We start from the raw sequence: 23,716 nt of genomic DNA, 5'->3' as shown, positions 1-23,716 counted from the left end.
TCCTACTCTGTCCTGCAGTAGTTTCAGAGATTCAGGTTTAATGTTAAGGTCTTTAATCCATTTTGAGTTGATGTTGGTGCATGGTGATAGGCTGGGGTCCACTTTTAGTTTTCTGCATGACACGAATGATTTTTAAGTTGCCTCTTGGTTCCTTACATTATTTATCAAATGTACCCCACTCAGTCCTCTATCACTTGAGCCACCACCTACTCCAGTCCCTCCCTCCCTCCACCCCTTTCTTTCATCAGTCATGGGGCTTGAAGTCAAGGCCTGGGCGATGTCCCTGATCTTTCTTGTTCGAGGTTATCACTCTACCACTTGAGTCACAGCTCCACTTTCGGCTTTTGGGTAGTTGATTGGAGATAAGAGTCATACACACTGTCCTGCCCGGGCTGGCTTTGAACCTCAATTCTCAGCCTCCTGAGTAGCTAGGATTATAGGTATGAGACGTTAGTACCTGGCTTCAAACTCTTTTTTTGTGTTAATTTTTAGCTGTGGTATCACATTTTTGCCAAAGGCTGCCCTCAGACTGTTACCCTCTTATCTGTAGCCTCCTGTATATCTGGAATTACAAATCATACTACCACACCCAGCTTATTGATTGAGGTGTGGTCTTGCTAACTTTTTGTCCTGTCTTAGAATCATAATCCTCCTAATTTCATCCTTCATAGTAGCTGGATTACAGATGTCAACAGCCACAACAGTTTCTTATAGTGACCATCTGTCAAATACATGAACAAATGGAAAGAGAAAGTTTAATTGTAGGCACTCTATAGACACATTCACTGTAACACTTCTACATTTGCTCATAGCCAAAAGCAGAGAAATCATCACTGTGACATTGTTGTTTTTCTTTATATAGTGCAGGGGATAGAATCCAGGATCTCCGCATTCTCCATTCACAGCCATGGAGCTACAGCCCTAGCTCCACTACAGCATTTCTTATTAGACCTGCATTGAAAAGACGTATGATACACTATGGCTTCGGGAAACCACAGAAATATATAAAGCCTGACAGATGACTAAAGCCAAATTAGTGTTTAAAGTGTTATTAGTGTCGGAGAACTATCTTCTGGCTGGACTTGCCTTTGTTCGTAGAGAATCTGGCAAATAAGGAAATACTTTTATGTACCCTTTGCTACATTTATTTTCCCTTTTATCCTTAAAGTTAGCCAGAATAGAAAAGGAATTGGAAGCTGTGAGAGGCAAGCTAAAACAGTCTTGTTTATTTTTCAATCTACTTTCTGCTTTATTAGAATCTAGGAGCCAAGCGTAGTGGTGCCCATCTGTAATCCCAGCACTCAAAAGATTGGGGCAGGAAAATTTCACATTGAGTCAACCTGGTCTACACAGTGGGACCTTGTCTCAAAAAAATAAAATAATGTAGAAAAATTAGAGTCACTTTTCAGTCAGTCTGAAAGCACTTGGGTCTTTGTTGTCTGCTGGGATTACCTCCCTATTGCTTAAGGCTTCAGCTAGTTCTTATATTAGAGTAAATGGATAGAATTTAAGAGTTCATCTTTGGTTAGTGAATCATGCTTAGTATAAATTAATATTTGATTATTTAGGATCTTAAAGTATCTTGAGGTAGAAAGTAGAGGGTTGGTTGCACTCAATTTAACTAGACTACTCGTGTGTGTGTGTGTGCGCGCGCGTGTGTGTGTGTGTGTGTGTGTGTGTGTGTGTGTTAAGTTCTCTTGAGCTAATAAGTTTAAGTTTGGGGTGACATCCAGGTTTTTTCTTGTCTTTTCTCATGCCCTTTTCTGCCTATCTCCCTTCTTTCTCATCTTCCTTATTCTGCTCTTCTTTCAAAGAAGTTAATGAGGAGGTAAACTCCAGTTAATTGAATTCTAAGTAGTTGAAATGTTTCCACCCTTGGGGCATCTGTAAGCTTAAGAAATAGCTGCCATAAGTTATGCTTCATCTGACTTTGGACTGTGAAGCCCAAGGTCCTGAAGTTCTGGCTCATCCTCTGTTAAACTAAGCAGGTGACAGGAATTATAACAGATGAAACTGTGTCATAACTTTGGTTGTTTTTAAAATTGGGTTTCCTTAATTTGAACAATATCAATTCTGCTTCCTCAGGACAGATGTCTTAAATGTTTTAATTTTTGAAGGTTTGTGCCTACTCATTGTCTTTAGACATTCTCCAGTCCTTAGCAGTTGGTATTTGGAGAGCTGAGACATGAAGGGAAACCCAGAGAATCATCTGCTTATTCTATATTAGACAGTTCCCCTCCCTCCAGTGGCTCAGGGAAGTTTCGTGTGACTGTGGACCTGGAGAACAAGTTTGAAATGGGTCTCCCCAAGCTGAATTTATTTTTATCATTCTTTCCCCTTCTTTCTTCTCTCTCCTCCCCTCCCAATTTCTTTTTCTCCTTGGTAGTACTGGGGCTTGAACTCAGGGCCTCAAGCTCACTTAGTTTGCCTGCTAGGCTAGTGTTCTATTTCAGCCACACCTCCAGCCCTGCTTTTTGCTGGTTAATTGAAGATAGTTACAGACTTTTTTGCCTGGGCTGGCTTCAAACTGGAATCAACTAAATCACAGCCTCCTGATAGGCTTACATGAGCCACTAGACTCATAAAAAAGCTGCTTGGTTATGCTTGGGACTACAGTTCAGTGATGCTTAACTCTGTCTTCAATCCCTCTCCACTACTGTAAAGATCCAAAACAAAAACCTAGCTTGATTTCTTTAAAAAATTAAATCAAAAGCCACGTTTTTCTTTTTTTTTTCCTCCCATGTCCTTAAAATCCTACTCAGAAAGGTTTTTTTGTTGTTATTTATTTGTTTGAGCAAACATTCCATACAAAATAATACACTTTAAGCTTTCATCCACAGCTCTTTTCTCAGTACTTGATCTGTAAGTAATTCCATCCAGCTTGAGCTGCTTGGCCTTCTGGAGAGTGGCTGTTATTTGGAACAATCTAAGTGTATCATCTCAATAATGAAAATGTGTCCAAATATCTAGACAGCAGGAGATCTGAGATCACCACTGAAATTGTATATTTTAAAAATCTACGTTAGCTTTTTTGCCTTTTACCAAATTAGAAGCATGTGGAAATGTTTCTGGACATCTCTCTCCTTGCCAGGTGTAATGTCTCAGGCATGTGAAGTGTAGGCTGTATACAAACACTCAGTGGTCTCTTCATGGTCTTCTTTAGCAGTGGGATTATCCACCAAGTCAGTCTCATTAACTCTTAGCTTGCCATTTCCATTTATCAAAAGTCAGTGACCACATAAATCCTGTTAGCCGAGAGTCAAATGTTCTGTTTTCTAGCTTCAGAGAATTAAATCTTAAAGTTCTTAGAAAAATATTAGCTGAAATTCTACAACTTGAGCCATGCCTCCAGCCCTGCTTTTTGTGAGTTATTTTGGGGAATCTCACAGACTTTTCTGCCCAAGCTGCTATCCTCCAGATCTCAAGCTCCTAAGTAAATAGGATTACAAATGATGTCCACCAAAATTTTTCAACTTAAACATTGACATTAGTTTTTTGTTTTCCAGAAAAATAATGGTTTTGCTTAGTGTTTCTGAAAATCTTTTTGATTATTTTATTAAGAGCTTAAAACTCTTACCAGATTTGATGCATATTACTCAACTTAATGAATCTTTTAGGTTTTAACAAAAGTACTAAAACAAATCTTAAAGAATATTTGAGATACTATAATTTATTTTATTTTTATTTATTTATTTTTTGGTCCAGTCATGGGCTTGAACTCTGGGCCTGGGTGCTGTCCCTCAGCTCTTCAGCTCAAGGCTAGCGCTCTACCACTTGAGCCACAGTGCCACTTCTGGCTTTTTTCTTTTTGCTTATGTGGTGCTGAGGAATCGAACCTAGGGCCTAATGCGTGCAAGGCAAGCGCTCTACCACTGAGCCACCTTCCCAGCCCTGTAATTTATCTTAGATACATCCCTTACATGATTTTTTTTTCTAATTTAAGAGACTTTGTTGTGATTCTTTCAGTGTGGATCAGCCAAAAAATATTTAATAAGTTGCAAATACCCATAAATTCTTAAATTTAAATTAAGATGAATTGATCATCAAGGACAGTTAGCTCACAGTCATCTTTTTTCCTCTGATACTGAAGTAACAGTATTAGGATTAGAAGAGGTGTCTTTAGTCCCTTATTAGCTTTAATATTTTGAACTTGGCCTCTGTACTTTGGGCACCTGTGGGAAAATGAATTTTATGCTTAGAATTATATTATCTGGGGCTGGGAATGTGGCTCAGTGGTAGAGTGCTTTGCCTAGCATGCATGAAACTCTGGGCTCGATTCCCCAGTACCACATAGACAGAAAAAGCCAGAAGTGGTGTTGTGGCTCAAGTGGTAGAGTGCTAGCTAGCCTTCAGCTGAAGAGCTGAGGGACAGTGCCCAGGCCCAGAGTTCAAACCTCACACCTGACAAAAAAAGAAAGAAAGCTTAGATGCCTTGCATGGTGGCTCATACCTATAATCCCAACATTTATAAAACCGTAGCTGAACCAGTAGCTGGACAATGGTGGTAACAAAACTTGATCCTAGTTGTACAGAAATAAAGCATAAAGGGCTAGTTTTGTGCTTCCAGTGGTAAAGCTCCCACCTAGCAAGTGCAAGGCACTGAGCTCAACCCCTAGTGCCACCAGGAAAACAAACAAAAACTTAGATTTACCTTACCACCACCCCCCTTTGAAAATGAGTATGTAAAAATTCCAGTTCTTTCAAAGTGACTATGTGTGTGTACATGCGTGTGCAAGCCTGTGTGCGTATACTGGGGCTTGAATTCAGGGCCTGGGGCACTATCCCTCAGATTTTCACTTAAGGCTGGTGCTCTGCCACTTCAGACACATCTCTAGTTCTGGCTTTTTTAAATAGGAGATAAGAGTCTTGATATTCATCAACCCAGGTTTGCTTTGAGCCACAATCTGGAACTCAGTCTCCTGAGTAGCTAGAATTACAGGCCTGAGCCAGCCACCCAGCTGGAAAATAACTTTGATAGTGTAGTATCAAATCAGCCTGAAAGAAAAGTCCATGTATCAAATCAGTGTAAAAGAAACACCAACAATCTGAAATGAAATTTGGAAAGGAGACCCTGTCTTTAATCTAGAAAGGAAAAATATCACCAGTTCCTTCGATCTGTCTTCGATAAGAGATCTACAGTATGTACTTATAATCTTGTAGCTGGGTGGCTGATGAAGGAAGATCACAATCTCAAGACCAGCCTGGGCTATGCATAGCAAGACTGTCTCAGGAAGAAAAAAAGTCTAGTGATAACTTTCATGGAGACATCATGAAGATTGTATATTAGAGAATGACTCCTTTTTGTGGCTACCATGTTGTTAAGTTGTCCTGCCTTCATATTGTAGCTTGATTGGAGTGAGAAGCTAAGGCAAAAGTTTTAAGTTGTATCAGTATCAGGTGAAGCTTTGAATGAATTTACACAAACAGTTATTCTAAACTGCTCTGTTATTACACTAGTTTTCATTTGAGCATATTTTTCTTTCTTTACTGAAGGACTGTGTTCTTCAGTAGATTAGCAGACATCTAATCTAGTGCCTGTCAACAAGCTGAGTACCTTTTTAGTGTTCTGTGCTATTCTTGGGGCTTGAACTCAGGGCCTGAGTACTGGTCCTTGAGATTTTTTTGCTCAAGGCTAGTGCTTTACCACTTGAGATACAGTTCCACTTTTTGGTGGTTAATTAGAGATAAGACTTTCACATTTTCCTGCCCTAGCTGGCTTTGAACTGTGATATCAGATATCTCAGCTTCCTGGGCACTAGGATTACAGGCAAGAGCCACTGGTGCACAGCTATGGCACTACTTTATCTCATTTGGATTACTGCAGTGATGTCCTAATTAAACAGTCAGCTTTTCCTCTTCTTTCCAAAATATTGCCTACAGGCCCTCAAAATCTAACCTGCCTCTTTATTCTTGTAATCCTCTCTCTTAAGAAATTCTGTCAGTGACTGTGATCTTCTTTTTTTTTTTTTTTTGGTTGGTCACGGGCCTAGTGCTCAAGGCTAGTACTCTACCACTTTAAGTCACAGTCCTATTTATGGTTAATTCTAGAGAAGAGTCTCACAGTTCCCTGCCCGGGCTGGCTTTGAACTGCAATCCTCGGATCTCAGTTTCCTGAGTCACCAGTGCCCACCTAGAAGTGAAGTTTTTTAAAAAATATTAATAAGTAACAAGATGAAACAGCGAACTAGAAAACGAGCATTAAGGGTTGGGAAGGTGGCTCAGTGGTAGAGTGCTTGCCTTGCATGCATGAGGCCCTGGGTTCTATTCCTCAGCACCACATAAGCAAAAAGAAAAAAGCTGGAAGTGGCTCTGTGGCTCAAGTGGTAGAATGCTAGCCTTGAGCTGAAGAGCTGAGGGATGGCACCCAGGCCCAGAGTTCAGGCCCCACGACTGGACCCAAAAAAAAAAGAAAGAAAATGAGCATTAATATATAACATCCAGTACTGAATGGTTGTTATCTTAGTCTTTATATTATTTAGCAGTAAATGTCCCATATTTTCTTTGCTACTTAAGTTTCTTTGACTCTTCTGTATTACTGTTCTATGGTTTATTGCCACTCTATTCTCTTCATCTATACCTTTTTACCTAGAGACCAAATGAGAGGCTGGACCCAACACCAGAAAAACCAAGAGCAGAGCCTGTAATCAAAGAGACTGCCCCGGTGAGTCCTCATCTAGTATTAATAGATCAGATGTGCTGAAGGAGGTAAACATAAAGCAATTAAATTGTAACATACTGAGGTATTATAGCTCCATACTTCTCTAATTCAGAAATTATACTGAAACAGATCCTGGAGCTGATTTAGGTAGATATTATTTTCCATCTAAAAACTGACCTTTTAAAAACTAAGACCATTTTTAAATTGATCATGTGGCTTCTTAAGATACTTTAGTGATAATTTGTCAAGAAAATCCATCAATTCTGTTTTCAGGTTGGAGGATTAGGCTTATCAACCCCCTTTCTTTCTCCTATGTCATAATTATAAACAGCTATTGGAGAAAAATATAATTAAAGATAAAATTTTAATGTACTTAGGATATAATGCATTGTTTCTTTTTTTTTTTTTTAATGTGGTTTTTCTTCTGAAAGAGTTTTCCTTTTCCTCTAGGTTCAGCCAATACTGTCTTCTGTTTCAACAACAGAAGTGTCCACTGGTATTAAGTTCCAGGTTGGTGATCTGGTTTGGTCCAAGGTGGGAACCTATCCTTGGTGGCCTTGTATGGTTTCAAGTGATCCCCAGCTTGAGGTTCATACCAAAATTAACACAAGAGGTAAGAAAAGGCATAAATAAATAACAAGTAAAAAGTTTAATGTTTCTTGTATATATAGGAATACATACATAATACATGATTTTAGACAAATGTGTGGATCTCTGAGTTTTTAATAACTAGTAAAATAATTATGGTCATCTTAATTGGCAGAGAACCTCTATACCTCAGGCTGGCCTAAAACTCATGATCCTCCTGCTTCTGCTTCCTGAGTGTTAGAATCACAGGTACACACAACATGCCTATCTTCTTTGAACTTCTTTTTCCATCTTTGATTGAAAAGATGGCACACAGACACACATATACACACATATACATACACACACATATGTGTGTTACCAGACAACTACTTTTCATCCTATTAAATTTTGCAGGATACTTTTTCTCTCTTCTCTTTCTTTTTTTGTTTCTTTTTTTTTTTTTTGGTAATAATACTGGGTTTTGAACTTGGGGCTACATGTTTGATAGGCAGGTACAATACTTCTTGAGCCATACCTCCAGCCTTTTGCTTGCTTTCAAATCTGTAAATTTACGAAGACATCCTTACATGTTTGATATGACAGAGTAGTTTAACTTAAATCTATCTGTAGTAACATAAAAATTTTATGCTTGGAATTTAAAAATTAAGAAGAGATATATTTTAACTTTATTCTTTGCCTTTGATGTGGATTTGACTCCTAATATTCTACTGTTTGAAAAGGACTCACTTAGCAATCACAGAAAGTTTAATCTTTGAACCTGTTTCTGGATAAGTCATACGTTGAATTTCCCATTATTTGTGACAATTTCTCATCTATTATTTTTTTCACCTGTGATATTTTGTGTAGTTCTTTGTTCACTATTATAAGCAGAAAAATGTCTACTTATATCTGGAGGGTCATGTGTATGACAGGATCAGCCCTGTCTGTGACACTTTTGCTGTATAGCAAGGAATCACCTTGGGTACAGCAGGAAATGGCTTGAATTTCTCTCCTTTTGTGAATGTTATGCACTGAATAAAGGCCGGGAGAATATAAACATCCATATGGCAGAAGTGAAGAATCAACACTGCTGACTGTCTGCTTTTGCTCAAACTACTGTTTGAGTTTTGTATTATCTATTTTCTTATGTGATATTTACAGCAGCAACACGGTTGAGATGGTAGGATTATGCGTATCCTATATTTCAGAAAAGTAAAGTCTCAAAGAATTGTTCTTCAACAGTACTAGATGTTAGAAAGAAATTAGTTGAACTCTTTCTGTCATAATTCACAGAAGTCAAGCAACAGTCCTGGTTTCTATGTTTGTGTAAGAGTATTGAACCAGTCTGTGGGGCACCTTTCAGCTCTGATAATCTATAGTTCTGTGAAAGGGAAAATATAGGACAGGATACTCTAGAAAGTCCAGATCTTCCTAAAGAAAACAACTCCTGTTCATACATGGACCTCCTGAACTCTCCACAAAATTACCATCATGTGAGTTGTGATTCTTCATTTCTTCTCAGGAAAGCATTCTTTTGGGGTTATATAACAAGTTTTACATTTAATTCCTTTATGAAATCTGCTAATTTCAGCTTTTTTGCATAAAACAAATGAAAGCACAAGTTATGCCTTGTATGTTTTTTTAAAGAAAATATTTAAACTTAGTTTCATTAATTAACCTAATCAAGTCTGATACTCCCTGGACAATATCCTACTTTAATGCCAGAATAGCTGATTGTTTATATTACAATCAGAAATCCAATAATCTAGGTTTAAAAAAAGGTCAAATAATTTTGATAAAAATTTTAGGAGTTGGAAACATTGCACAGTTGGTGCTACCCAATGAGCAAAAACATCAGGTACTGAGGTTGAGTCATGGACTCTGGCCAGTAAGTTTTTTGATGTTGCAATGCACCAGGTGACTCATGCCTTTCATCCTAGCTACTCAGGAGGCTGAGATTTGGAGCATCATAGTTCAAAGCCATATTGGGCAGAAAAATCCAATAGACTCCATCTCCAGTTAACTAGCAAAATGCTGGACCAGAAGCATGGCTCAAATGGTAGAGCACCAGTAATGAGCAAAAAGCCAACCAACACCTTGAGGCCTTGAGTTCAAACCCCAGTACTGGCACACAAAGAGAATTTATCATTTTAAAACTTAATAATCTTATTGTGGTGTAAATTTTGTGGTAGACAGATTGTACTTTTCAAACATGTAGTTCAATGATATTCAGTTCATTCACAGTTTCACTAAACCTCACCACAATCTAATTTTAGAATTTTTGTTTTTTTTGGGTCCGGTCGTGGGGCCTGAACTCTGGGCCTGGGCGCTGTCCCTCAGCTCTTCAGCTCAAAGCTAGCGCTCTACCACTTGAGCCACAGCGCCACTTCTGGCTTTTTTCTTTTTGCTTATGTGGTGCTGAGGAATCGAACCCAGGGCCTTGAGCATGCAAGGCAAGTGCTCTATCACTGAGCCACCTTCCCAGCCCTAGAATATTTTAATCACCCCAAAATAGAAATCCTGCATCTATCAGTCACTTCCCACTCCATATGCCCCACCCCATTTAGCTTAAACTTCCTGTAACTGCTTTCTCTCTCTACATTTACCTGTTCGTTTAACTTCTTTTATGTCTGCTTTTGAGATTTATCCATGTCTTAGCATGTATTGGTACTTGATCCTTTTTAAATTTTTATTTATAGATTTATTTACTTTTTTTTGTAGTACTGGGTTGAACTCAGGGCTTTGAGCTTGCTAAGCAGATGCTATGCCCTGTCCCCAACCCCTTTGGTCCTTTCTTATTATCAAATAATTTCCATTATATGGCTGTTTCTTACAGTCTTAAGTGAATTGATTGACAGCTTTTCTGAAAACCAAAAAAAAAAAAAGGCATTATAGCTATTCTTTTTTCTCTATTGCCTAAATACTTTGTAGAATGGTTTTATACAACAATCATTGGTTTCCATGTTACTAGTCAGTGTTGTTATTAGTCAGATTTAGCATTCATATTTTTCTACACCATTAATAGTAGTTTTTGTAAGAGAATGTTGAAAGGTATTTGGATCATACCTATTTTAAATTGTATTTCACTACCTAGACCTCATTTAAAAAAAAATATTACGTGGCTGGGCACTGGTGGCTCTTGCCTATAATCCTAGCTGCCGAGGAGACTGAGATCTGAGGATCCTGGTTTGAAGCTATCTCAGACAGAAAAGTCTGTGAGACTGTTATCTCCAATTAACCACTCTAAAACTATAGTGGTACTGTGACTCAAGTGGTAAAGTGCTGACCTTGTGCACAAAGAGGCTCAGGGACAGCTCCCAGGCCCTGAGTTTAAGCCCTACAACTGACCCCCCCCCCCAAAAAAAAAAGAAATCATGTTCATTTAGGGAAAAGTAAAATTTCACAAAAATATATATGGTAGAAAGCAAAAGGTTGCTTATAATCTCCTTCAACTATATAAGCAATGTTTAAAATTTGTGGGTAATTTCTATTCTGTATGTATATTATACTTAAAAGATAAGTAAGTAAGGATTTTTGAGAATTTTTTTTTGTTTTGTTTATGGTATTATGCCTCCAACTATTTGGGACAGTGTCTTCCTGTATAGCTTAGTCTGGCATCAACCTTGAGATTCTTCTGCTTTGGCCTCGCCCATGCTAGAATCACAGATGTAATGTGTAATAGCTGGTTTCTTTTCCCCTCCTCCCCCTGTACTGTTGCATTAACTTCTTAATAGACAATTTAATGGAGGAGTTGAAAATACAGAAATACAAACAAAAGTAAGATTGTAGTGTGAGTCTGAGTTTTTGTTTGTCAGTCATGGGCCTGAACTCTGGTCTTGGGCGCTGTCCCTTAGCTCTTCAGCTTAAGGCCAGCACTCTACACTTGAGCCACAGTGCCACTTCTGGCTTTTTCTGCTTATGTGGTACTGAGGAATTGAACTCAGGGCCTCATGCATGCAAGGCAAGCACTCTTCCTACCACTGAGCTTCTGAATATATTGTACGTTCTTTTAATCCTTTCTCCCTGAAAAATGTTTGGGTTTCCAAGGGGGCATTAACCTCAGATGATGATGATGATGATGATTTTTATGCTGGTCCTGGGGTTTGACCCCCAAGGCCTAGGTGCTAAGCTTCTTTTTGGCTTAAGGCTAGTGCTCTAACACTTCAGCTATAGCTCTAATTTTGGCCTTTTTTTTGTTGTTGTTTGGTAGATATGAGTCTCATAGACTCTCCTGTCAGGGCTGGCTTTCAAACTGAGATCCTTAAATCTCAGCCTCCTGAGTAGCTAGGATTATAGATGAGCCACTGGTGCTTGATCAAAACTCCGATTATTTATAATTAAATTTCTGTTTGGCTCTTCTCAGATTAGACAATGTGGAAATCTAAGTTCTGGGTATCTTTCTTATGGGCTATTTTGATATAAAATTTCAATCTTTCAGAATATAATCATTTAGATAATCTCATCAATGTCTAATTTATCATGTGTATATCATGTTGTATTTGCAACAGATAATTACATCTTTTTAAGTCAAGACTCATTTTTCTTGTAGGGATCTACATTTTGTCTTTTCCTTACCTGAATTTTCATGGATTCTCAGAGATGACTTGTTTCTACATATGTCTATCTGATGCTTTTTTCTCTAGAGCAGCATTTTTCAAACTGTCTTTGGTAAAAGACCAGTTTAAAAGTTTCTAATCTACTAATACTAAAAAAGCTAATACTTTTATGAAATATTATAAAACTTTTTATTCAAAAGTTCCAAGTCCAATACGTAGTTCAGAACCTGCAGTCACTTGCCTAACTGTCAGGACAACATCAAGCCCTTACTCTCAACTCCTGTATTCATTTTGTTCCAGTTTGGCTTGTTTTTTGAGCCATACTTTCAGAGCAAACTACTCTGTAAGTAGCTGTTGTCAGATGTTTTGGTCTCAGGCCCTCTTTTGCTTTTTTATGGCTGTTCCTGGAGCTTGAACTCAAGGCCGGGTGCTGTTCCTCAGTTTCTTTTGCTCAAGGCTAGTGTTCTACCATTTGCGCCACAGCTCCACTATTCTGGCCTTTTCTGAGTAGTTTATAAGAAATAAGTATCTTAGACTTTCCTGCCCAGGCTTCCTTCAAACCGTGTTCCTCAGATTTCAGCCTCCTGAGTAGCTAGGATTACAGACATGAACCACCGGCACCTGGTCCTCTTTTGCTTTTTAAACTTGAGAATTCCAAAAAGCTTTAGCCTGTCAGCATGGTGGCAGATGCCTGTATTCCCAGTACCCAGAAAGCTGAGGCAAGAGAATCAACAGCCTGGGCTACACTGTAAATTCAGGCAGGCTGGGCTCAAAAAAGAATTACATACATATTAATTCATTTTTAAATAAAGTATTTTTGTTATATTTTATAAAAAATACTTTCTTGAAAAAATTTTTCTCTGTAGTACTAGAGTTTGATCTGAGGACTTAACACTTACTAGGTAGGGACTATACCTCTTAAGCCATACTTCTAAGTCCTATTTTTTTCAAACTTTAATGAGAAAGATGGCATTGTTTTGTACATTTACAAGTCTCTAATATCTGGCTTAAATCAAGATCCTGGATTCTCATATCTGCATCTACATTCAGTCTATTAAGATTTGTTATTTTGATTGAAGAATATGAAGATAATCTTGCCTCACACAGACGTATACTTGGAAAAGGAAAAACTTTTAATATTTTTTTCAGGTAGTTTAATATTTTCTTTATGATTACACCCACCTCAACATGTGGTAGGTGATATACATTATACAGTCTAAAATGATATTAATGAACTTTAGGTACTTTGTATATTAAAATCCACTGATTATGTCCTGTACTTTGAATGGATCTTTTTTTTTTTCTTCCTTGCAGTCATGGACTTGAACTCTGGGCCTGGGCCCTGTCCCTGAGCTCTTCAGCTCAAGGCGAGAGCTCTACCACTTCCAGTTTTCTGGTGGTTAATTAGAGATAAGAGTCTTGCAGATTTTCCTGCCCCAGCTGGCTTTGAACCTCGATCCTCATATCTCAGCCTCTTTAATAGCTAGGATTACAGGTGTGAGCCACCCGAGCCCAGCAAATACTTACATGTCTTCTAATTCTTTTTTTTTGTTGGTTGTGAGGCTTGAACTCTGGGCCTGGGCGCTGTCCTTCAGCTCTTCAGCTCAAGGCGAGCGCTCTACCACTTGAACCACAGCGCCACTTCCTGAATGGATCTTTTTACCTTTCAAAATATTGTAACCTAGCGGGGTGCTGGTGGCTCACACCTGTAATCCTAGCTACTGAGGAGGCTGAGATCTGAGGATCACCAACCCCCCCCCAAAAAATATTGTAACCTTTTGAATACTTTGGCCATTTGAAAATTCATGTTTTAGCCAGGTGCTGGTAGCTCATAACTGGAATCCTAGCTGAGTAGGTAGGAGGCTATGATCAGAGAATTAAAGGTTTGAAGCCCACCCAAGCAGGAAACCCTGTGACTCCTTATTTCTAGTTAACTACCAAAAAAACTGGAACTGGAGCTGTGACTCAAGTGATAGAGCACTAGCTGTGAGCACAAAAGCTCAAGGTCAGTGCCCAGGCCCTGATTTTGAGCCCCCAGGATTGAGGTGCATCCAAATCTGTGAGCACACACATGTGCACACACACATACACACACAAATTCTTGTTTACTGAGTAATGTACATCTTTTTTTTTCTTTTTTTTTGTTGGTCGTGGGGCTTGAACTGTGGGCCTGTGTGCTGTCCCTGTACTCATGAGCTCAAAGCGAGCGCTCTATCACTTGAGCCACAGCACCACTCCCGGTTTTCTAGTGGTTTATCGGAGATAAGAGTCTCGTGGACTTTCCTGTCCAGACTGGCTTTGAACCATGATCCTCAGATCTCAGCCTCCTTAGTAGCTAGGATTATAGATGTGAGCCACCTGCACTGAGCTAATGTACATCTTTTAAATGTTGACATGTTCTTTTATAGATACTCTTTTAAGGTAAGTTCATAACTTCCTCAGAATATCCTTTGATTATTAGGAATCTGGCAAGATTTAGAGAAGAAAGGACAAAATTTTCAACATTGTAAGATCAGACTTAATTATTGGTAGCAAATAATGTTTTCCTTGAAGGTGATCATTACTAAGAGATACCTGATTCCTACTCAGGTTAGAATAACCATAACTCTCCCTAGTCCTACTGCCTAGAAAAATGACATTCCATGAAAAAGTGACCATCCATCATGCAATCTAAATGATCATGCCAGTGTTTTTCCTCTAGACACTATCATCCTTTAGGGTATAGAAGTATGTTATTCGTGGTTCCTGTTTTATCACAGAATATTAGAGGCATATATATTCAAGACTCAAGATTTAATTAAATTAATTATTTTTGCTGTCTTATCAAAAACAGTTTCATTTAAGTGCCATTGTGTAGCTTAAGAACACAGTGGGACTTGGGCTATTTGTGCACCCAGATTGTTTCTAGTCACGCTAAGATGTCAGCAGTCTGCTTTGCCTTTGCACTATGTGAATGTCAACATAGAAATAATATTTGGATATTATTATGAAGGAGGACTCTCCCAAGACTCATGAAAAAAATCTTACAGCCAGAAGAGCAATTTCATCAATACTTTTCTTCTTTCTCCTCTTCCCCCTCTCCCCGCCTCCTTCCTCCTTTCCTCCTTCCCCTCTCTATCTCCTTTTCTTTCTTTTTTGTTTTAAATTTTTAGGTCTGAAGTGGAACTTGAACTTAGTACTGATGCATTCACTCAGTAGCTAGTGCTACTGAGCCATACTTCCAGCCCCATTGTCAGTACTTTTAAAGTCTAAAAAAGCTGGGCACAGTGTCAAACCTGTAATCTTAGCTACTCAGGAGGCTGATACCTGAGGATCATGGTTTGAAGCCAGTCTGGGCAGGGAAGTTTGTGAGAGTCTAATTAATCACAGAAAAAGCTGGAAGTGGAGCTGTGGCTCAACTAGTAGAGTGCCAGCCTTGAGCAAAAGTAGCTCAAAGACAGCACCCAGACTCTTTTAAGTTCAAGCCCCAGGACTGGCAAAAAAATAATGAAAATAAATAAAGGCCAAAGAAACATTCACATTTTTCTAAGGAAACATTATATATTTCTACCTTAATTTCTTGTTGTGTAAAACTGGAAGCAAAAGCTGAGCACTGGTGGCTCAGGCATGCCTGTAATCATAGCTACTCAGGGGGCTGAGATCTGAGGATTGCAGTTTGAAGCCAATTCAGGCAGGAAAATCTGTGAAGCCTCTTATCTCCAGTTAATCACTAGAAAACTGCAAGTGGCACTGTGGCTCAAGTGGGAGAGCACTAGCCTTAAGCAAAAGAGTTCAGGCAGTGCCCAGGTCCCGAAAAACAAACCCCAAAACTGGAAGCAAGTAAACATCAATTGTGTAAATAAAGTAATCTGATCATTAGAATTTCTTTAAGTAGTTTACTTAAACTTTCTGTGATGAGTTTAACCACTAGGAATGATTTTTTTGGTAGTTTAATTTTATCATTGATAGGTATTGAGATATATCTTTGGATAATTCAAAATACTCAAATTTTAAGACAGGCTGAGGAACCTGTATTAGAGACCCTCTTGACAAAGTACATGTGGATATAGATGTTCTATAGTAGTTAATAAAAATTTTTTCTTACAGGTGCCCGGGAATACCATGTCCAATTTTTTAGCAACCAGCCAGAGAGGGCATGGGTTCATGAAAAGCGTGTACGGGAGTATAAAGGTCATAAACAGTATGAAGAATTACTGGCTGAGGCAACCAAGCAAGCCAGCAATCACTCTGAAAAACAAAAGGTAACTGATGGCATATTAACTTTTTTTTTTTTTTTGGTTGGCCATGGGGCTTGAACTCTGGGCCTGGGCGCTGTCCCTCAGCTCTTCAGCTCAAGGCGATCACTCTACCACTTGAGCTACAGCGCCACTTCCGGTTTTTCTGGTGGTTTATTGGAGATAGGAGTCTCACAGTCTCTCCTGCCCGGGCTGGCTTTGAACTCGATCCTCTGATCTCAGCCTCCTGAGTAGCTAGGATTACAGGCGTGAGCCACCAGCCAGTGCCCGCTTTGCATATGTTAGCTGAACATTCTACCATTGAGTTATACCCATAGCCCTCTAATATAGCTTATTTTTGTTTGGTTTGGTTTGGTTTTGAGGAAATTTGTTTGTTTTATGCTAGTCCTGGAGCTTGATATAGTGGTAGATAGGTTCAGATTTGGAAATGAATTCTTGACAATCTAGTTGAAAGGTTTTTTGTTTGTGTTGCTGGGTTCTTTTTTGTTGTTGTTTTGTTTTTGTTGGTTGTGAGGCTTAAATTCTAGGTCTGGGTCCTATCCCTGAACTGTTCAGTTCAAGGCTAGGGCTCTACCACTTGAGTCACAGTGCCACTTCAGCCTTTTCTGTTTATGTGGTGCTGAGGAATCGAATCCAGGGCCTCATGCATGCGAGGTAAGCACTCTACTGCTGAGCCACCTTCCTAGCCCCTTGTGTTGCTGTTTTAGGGCTGGCCCTGGGGCTTGAACTCAAGGCCTGGGTGCTGCTGGCCCTTTGCTTTTTTATTCAAGGCTTGCATTCTACTACTTGAGCCATACAGTTCCACTTGCAGGTTTTGCTGGCTAATTAGAGATAAGAGTCTTATTGACTTTCCTCCCTGATCTGGCTTTGAACATCCATTCTCAGATCTCAGCCTCCTGAGTAGCTAAGATTACAGATGTGAGCCATCCGTGCTTGGGTTATTTGATATTTTAAACAAAGTAATTATGCAAAAAATTAGTCATTTTTCTACTTTTAAAGCTAAATATTATCACATAACTTTGACTTATATTTCAGGCTTATATTTTATCGGTTTATATACGTGAATATTTGTCATATACCATCTCATAGTTCTATTGTTTTCTATCTCAGTTTATCTACCTGAACAATACCTGATTGCTTTGGTCATCCTGTACACCTCTGGTCAAAGTTTTCTTACCTCTGTTGTCAATCTAAGTTCTTCTAATTAAGACCCATAGAACTTGATTGAAGTTTATGTTTCTTCTCATACCTGCTGTCCTTTTTCTTTCTTAACTGCTTTCATTTTTTCCTCAGGCTCTCTTCTTTTACTTCATTTTCTCCTTGTTTACATTATGGTTCAGAATACCAGTACATTTCTCAATGTTTCTTCTTTTGGGTAGTTTTGTTACGATGTCCACAAGTACCCTGGACTTAACTGTACCTTCCAGCTATGAAGGAATGGGAGCTTTGCAGTTCCGTGTATAAAGTTAGTGTTTCATTGGCTACTGGGAATAAGTTTTAGTAGCCTTTCTTCTCTTTTGCTTCATTCTTGCTAGAGTAAGTGTGATGTGAGAGGGATGTCTCCCTCTTTGAGGAGAGTTGTCTAGCTCTGAAGCCCACAAAGGAAGGATAATAGGATGAGCCTTCATGCCATCTAATAATTAAGTGATTAAAGGTATGGAATTGAGGACATATGATTAAAGAACTTGAAGATATTCTTGTGGCCTAAAAGTATAATAAGACACATGGGAAATATATGTTGGTTTGAATATAGTATTAGATTAAAGTATTGTATATAACACCTGTATCTTTTTTAAAGATTCGGAAACCCCGACCTCAAAGAGAACGTGCCCAGTGGGATATTGGCATTGCCCATGCAGAGAAAGCATTGAAAATGACTCGAGAAGAAAGAATAGAACAGTATACCTTCATCTATATTGATAAACAGCCTGAAGAGACTTTATCCCAAGCAAAAAAGAATGTTACCTCCAAGACTGATGTTAAAAAACCCCGAAGACCAAGATCTGTGCTGAATACTCAACCAGAACAGACCAATGCAGGGGAGGTGGCCTCCTCACAATCAAGTACTGAAATTCGGAGGCAGAGCCAGAGGCGGCATACAAGCACGGAAGAGGAAGAACCACCTCCTGTTAAAATAGCCTGGAAGACAGCAGCTGCAAGGAAATCTTTACCAGCTTCCATTACCATGCACAAAGGGGGCCTGGATTTGCAGAAGTGCAACATGTCTCCTGTTGTAAAAATTGAACAAGTGTTTGCTCTTCAGAATGCAACAGGAGATGGAAAATTTATTGATCAATTCGTTTATTCAACAAAGGTACCTCTTTTTTTCTTATAGGACTTTTTGGGTAGTAAAATGATATTTTTTTAAATGGTTGGCTTTTTGCATTAAAAAACAACATAAGGACATAATTTAAATATCCTTTTGAAACATATAGTCACGTTTACTCTATGAGCAAAAAAGACATAGACCAAAAAAAGCTGTTTTTCTTCTGCACCCCTCACCCCTTTTGTAATATTCCCATCTGTTGTAGATTAGTCTTGAACTATGCAGCCAAAATTGAGCTTAGCTCCTGAAAGTCATGGAAAAAAACTGGACAGTTTGTCTGTTTCTAGTTTGTATGGTGAGGTTTTTCTGTTGTTGTTGCAAAGTTTGCTTCTAATTAAAATCTTTTTTAGTTATCTAAATTAGCAATTGTTATAAAAGTTACTATAATAATTGTACCTGTTGAACTGTTTGGTTGCACCAGTAGTTCTGTTAGATTACTCTTGGCTTTAGACCTCTAACTGCATTTCAGAGAAGTCCCACTACTGGTTTTCCTTTGGTGATAAAGCAGTAATGGTGTAAACTAAATTCTGTAAACTAAATTCCTCTTCTCAGATTGTCCTGGACTTCCATTTAAAGCAGTTATACTTTAGTTTGATGACATGAAAACTCTTTCTTAACACTGGTTATATCATATATACCTTCTTACCACACTCCCAACCCCATCCACAAATCTGAGTTTGTGATTTCAGTTTATCTATCTTTTATTCATATTTGTTAAAGAATCCTTTTCCTACTTTTTCTTAGTACTATGCAACTTTTTCATAGTTATATGCACATTAAAGAAATTACATATACGAATGCCTAATTAATATACTTATATAAATATATTTTTGTAGACTATAAATTATAGATATATATTAGTAATATTTATCTTAAAATCCATTTATAACTTCACGTCTATTCTGTTGCATCAAAAATGCTTAAAGACCTAAGTTGGTTGCACCTTGCTTTTGTCTGTTCTACGTTACTTATTTGATCATATTTTAGTCTCCATGAATGACGTATTTCTGTTTCTGAAGACATCTTGGCTTCACTATCTATGTAATAGGGAGATAGTGACCAGAGTTCTCTTACTATGATATATATATATATATATATATATATATATATATATATGAAGATACATAGATATGTATATTATATATTATGCATATATAAAAAAGTTATTCAAACTAGAAAATATTTTGTTGGAGCTGGGAAGGTAGCTCAGAGGTAGTCTGCTTGCCTTGCATGTATGAGGCCCCAGATTTGATTCCTCAGCATCACATGAGCAGAAAAAGCTGGAAGTGGCACTGTGGCTCAAATGGTAGAGCGCTAGTCTTGAGCTGAAGAGCTGAGAATAGTGTCCAGGCCCAGAGTTCAGGCCCCACAACCGACCCAAAAAAACCCAAACTTTGTTTTTGACAGAAAACGAGGTGACACAGGTTCAGATTTTAGGGATATCTATAACTTGGTCTTAGACAAGTAGTTTTTATTTTTCTCCCTATGTGATCTCATCATACATTTTAGAATATATCCTGATAACTTAATAAAATTATTCAGATAATGGCTAAGATAAATTAACCATATTAAAAGACCAGACAAATTCAAGAATATTATTATAAGCTGTCTTTATAAACTCATGATGCCATTTGCATAATAATCACTTTATTTTTTATTGTATTTTGCCTTACTTTAAAGGGAATTGGTAACAAAACGGAAATAAGTGTCAGGGGGCAAGACAGACTTATAATCTCTTCACCAAATCAGAAAAGTGAAAAGCCAACTCAGAATATATCATCTCCTGAAGCAACATCCTGTCCTACAGGTAGGTGTAAACAAGGAATATATGAATCTTTTCTGGGTGGTCATTGTTGTGTTCAGCTATAACATGATAGCTTTGTTCCTATGAAATTTTTCATTATCAAAAGTAAATACAGCCAGTGGCTCACATCTGTATTATTAGCTGTTCCGGAAGCTGAGATGCAGAAGACCAAGGTTGAATCCACCCAAGGCTGTAAAGCCCTTGAGATTCCATCTCCAAAATAACGAGCAAAAAGCAAAGTGTCTAGAGCTACAAACACACACACACACACACACACAAAATATAGCTAAACTGAAATCACTTCAGTACTCACACACATACACAAAGTAGCTATAAATTCTATGGTAGATACAGTGATGCATGTTTAATCTTACACTTAACAGACTAAATCAGGAAGATCATGAGTTCCAGGCCAGCCTGAATGGAGTATACAGCAAGACTGTCTTAAAAACCACAATAACAATAATAAACTATAAAATCTAAATAAACTGAGTACATCAGCCATTTTAATTATCTTTTTGCATGAGAATAGCATCTTTGTTTTTCCAGCACTATTAGCACGTTCGTGTGTGTGTGTGTACATGTGTGCATGTGCACATGTGTATGTGTGCATGCTGGTCTTGGGGCTTGAACTCAGGACCTGGGCACTGTCCATGAGTTTTGTTTTGTTTTGTTTTTGCTTAAGGCTAGTGATCTACCACTTTAGCTACAGCTCCACTCTTGGCTTTTTTGTTTTTGGTAATTTATTGAAGAGTGTCATGGGCATTTCTGCCTTGTCTGGCTTTGAACCTTGATCCTCAGATCTCAGCCTCCTGAGTAGCTAGGACTACAGGCATGAGCCACAAGCGCTTGTCTATTAGCATGTTTGTATTCCCTTCTTTATCCTCTACTGGAAACAAGATCTCTATTAAATGCCAATGATCTTTTCATTATTCCTAAGTGTGTAAAGCATTAATAGCTGAGGGGCTTAGGACCTAGCTAATCTAATGTAACCTGTTCTCTGATTAACAGGTACTACAAAATGAAAATCAGGCTAGGTTACACTTACTTAAAAGATACTGGAAATTGGATGCTGGTGACTCACTCCTGTAATCCTAGTTACTTAGGAGACTAAAATCTGAAGATTGCAGTTCAAAATGAGCCCAGGCAGAGAAGTCCATCACACTTACCTCTATAACCAGCAAAATGTCTGAAGTCAAGGTGTGGTTCAAGTGGTAGAGTGCCAGCCTTGAGCAAAAAAACAGCTCAAGGCCCTGAGTTCAAGTCCCAGGATTAACATGTGCTCATACACACACACATGTGTGTGCATGTGCCCTAGGGTAGATATGGTATTCCATACCGGTATCAGCTACTTACAGATTGCCATCCTGGCCAAAGTTACTTAAGAACCTATTTGAAAAACAAGCAAAAGGACTGAGGGTATGGCTCAAGTGGTAAAATGGTAATAACTTGAGTTCAACCCAGTATTGCAAAGGTAGAATAGAGTGAGAGAATGCCTATATTCAGTAAGGTAATTTTATACTATTTCACATAACTATTAAGAAAAGAGTTTGGTGTTCATTAGTTTGGTCATTTGGAATCTTAGGAAAAAGTTTGTTTCATTTTGTTTTCTAAAAATTTCTTTGGAATTGAAGAAGTGACTTTTTTTTTTTTTTTGGGTCAGTCATGGGGCTTGAACTCTGGGCCTGGGCACTGTTCCTGAGCTCTTCAGCTCAAGGTGAACACTCTACCACTTGAGCCATAGCACCACTTCCGCTTTTCTGGTGGTTAATTGGAGATAAGAGTCTCAAGGATTTCCTGCCCTGACTGGCCTTTGAACCAAGATCCTCATATCTCAGCCTCCTGAGTAGTTAGAATTACAGGCATGAGCCACTGGCTCATGCCTGTAAAACACCACTGCTGGGTGTTTTTCTGCTTTTTTTCCCCCCTACACTGACTAGTTCTTATACACCAGCAGGGTATCATATGATTCCATTCAGTTCTCACACTTTGTACCTGTTTGGTTTTTTGTGGAGCTATGTAGCCCAGACTCGTTTGACTCCTCATCTTCCTGCCTCCTCTAGGCCTGGCTTCATAGCCTCTTTTTTTTTTTTTTTTTTTTGTCCTGGGGCTTGAACTCTGAGCCTGGGTACTGTCTCTCAGCTCTTCAGCTCAAGGCTAGTGCTCTACCACTTGAGTCAGAGCTCTAGTTCCGGTTTTTCTGGTGGTTTATTGGAGATAAAATTATCATGGACTTTTGTGCCCGGTCTTGCTTTGAACCATGATCCTTAGAGCTCAGCCTCCTGTGTAGCTAGGGTTATAGGCGTGAGCCACCAGTGCCTGGCCATAGCCTTTTTTTTTTTTTTTTTGGTCAGTAGTGGGGCTTGAACTCTGGGCCTGGGCGCTGTCCCTCAGCTCAAGGCTAGTGCTCTACCACTTGAGCCACAGAACCACTTCTGGTTTTCTGGTAGTTTACTAGAGATAAGAGTTTCACGGACTTTAATACCCAGGTTGGTTTGAACTGTGATCCTCAGATCTCAGTCTCCTGAGCAGCTAGAATTACAGGCATGAGCCACCAGCACCCAGCCATAGCCTAGTATTAAAGGACTCTGTCTTCAAGATTACTCCCAGGATATTTTTGGGGTGGGTGAGTGTGTTTGTGTGTGTGTGTGTGTGTGTGTGCACGTGCGCGTGTGCAGGATATTTTTGGTGTGTGTGTGTGTGTGCGTGTGTGCGTGTGTGCAGGATATTTTTGGGGTGGGTGAGTGTGTGTGTGTAAATACCATACCGGAGGGGTTACAATTACATGGGCAAGATAGTGAGTACATTTCTTATCAAGCATTGTTGCCTCCTCCTTTGTTTCCCCATACCATCCCTTCCTCTCTCCACTCCCCCATCCCCACCCCACCAAAGTTGTAAAAGTTTGTGTTTTGACATACATCTCATTGTTGTAATGGGTCCACCTGTAACCCTATTTAAACAGTTTTTTTGTTTTGAGACAAGGTTTCACTCTATAGCCTAAGTTGGATGAGAATTCAAGATCTTCCTCTCAGTCTCCCTGAGTGCTGAGATTATAGGCATGTACTATAGCACTAGGATTATATTCAGAAATTCTGACTGACCAGCTATATATTGGGATTCCTGTCACTCCTGTGCTTCATTCATTTACAAGAGTGGCTCACAGAACTCAGGAAAGTGTTTTTCTTGTTTACCAGTTTATTATAAAAGGTGTTATGGAGCATATAGACAAGTAGCCAGATTGAGAAGGTGCAGACCAATGCATGTGGAAAGGTCTGTGGTGCTTTTATGCCCTCTTTGGTCTCATTTCCTTCCCAGAAGCACCTTGGGTTTCCTAATCCAGAGGTTCCCCCAACCTTCGTGTTCTTGATTTTCATAGGAGATTTATCACAAAGCCATGATTTATTACTAACTCAGTCTCTGTGCAGCTGAATACTGCTTATCATGGCTTAGTCTTTCTGCTGACCAGCCTCCACCTCAGACTCTACCAAAGTTGCTTCATTTAAACAGGAGACATTCTATCAGGAGCTTTGTGTTGGGAGTAAAGACCAAACATTAGAACAAAAGATA

The 23,716-nt window shown here is 38.8% G+C and overlaps 1 protein-coding gene across 2 annotated transcripts in view; it reads left to right on the top strand.

Annotated features, from left to right (window-relative positions):
• The window catches only part of Whsc1l1 (Wolf-Hirschhorn syndrome candidate 1-like 1), a 121,027-nt gene that overhangs the window by 47,561 nt on the left and 49,750 nt on the right, over nucleotides 1-23,716 (top strand). For both annotated transcript variants that reach the window (XM_013025388.1, XM_013025387.1), the window contains exons 3-7: nucleotides 6,590-6,661; nucleotides 7,109-7,271; nucleotides 15,871-16,025; nucleotides 17,818-18,333; nucleotides 20,026-20,152. In XM_013025388.1, the coding sequence (XP_012880842.1) occupies nucleotides 6,590-6,661; nucleotides 7,109-7,271; nucleotides 15,871-16,025; nucleotides 17,818-18,333; nucleotides 20,026-20,152 (1,033 nt within the window). The remainder of the gene's footprint in view (nucleotides 1-6,589; nucleotides 6,662-7,108; nucleotides 7,272-15,870; nucleotides 16,026-17,817; nucleotides 18,334-20,025; nucleotides 20,153-23,716) is intronic.

This window comes from Dipodomys ordii, unplaced genomic scaffold, assembly GCF_000151885.1.
Source record: "Dipodomys ordii isolate 6190 unplaced genomic scaffold, Dord_2.0 Scaffold4, whole genome shotgun sequence".
In the NCBI taxonomy this organism is placed as follows: domain Eukaryota; kingdom Metazoa; phylum Chordata; class Mammalia; order Rodentia; family Heteromyidae; genus Dipodomys; species Dipodomys ordii.
Note: the sequence above shows the minus strand (reverse complement) of the source record. Positions and strands in the feature narration are given on the sequence as shown.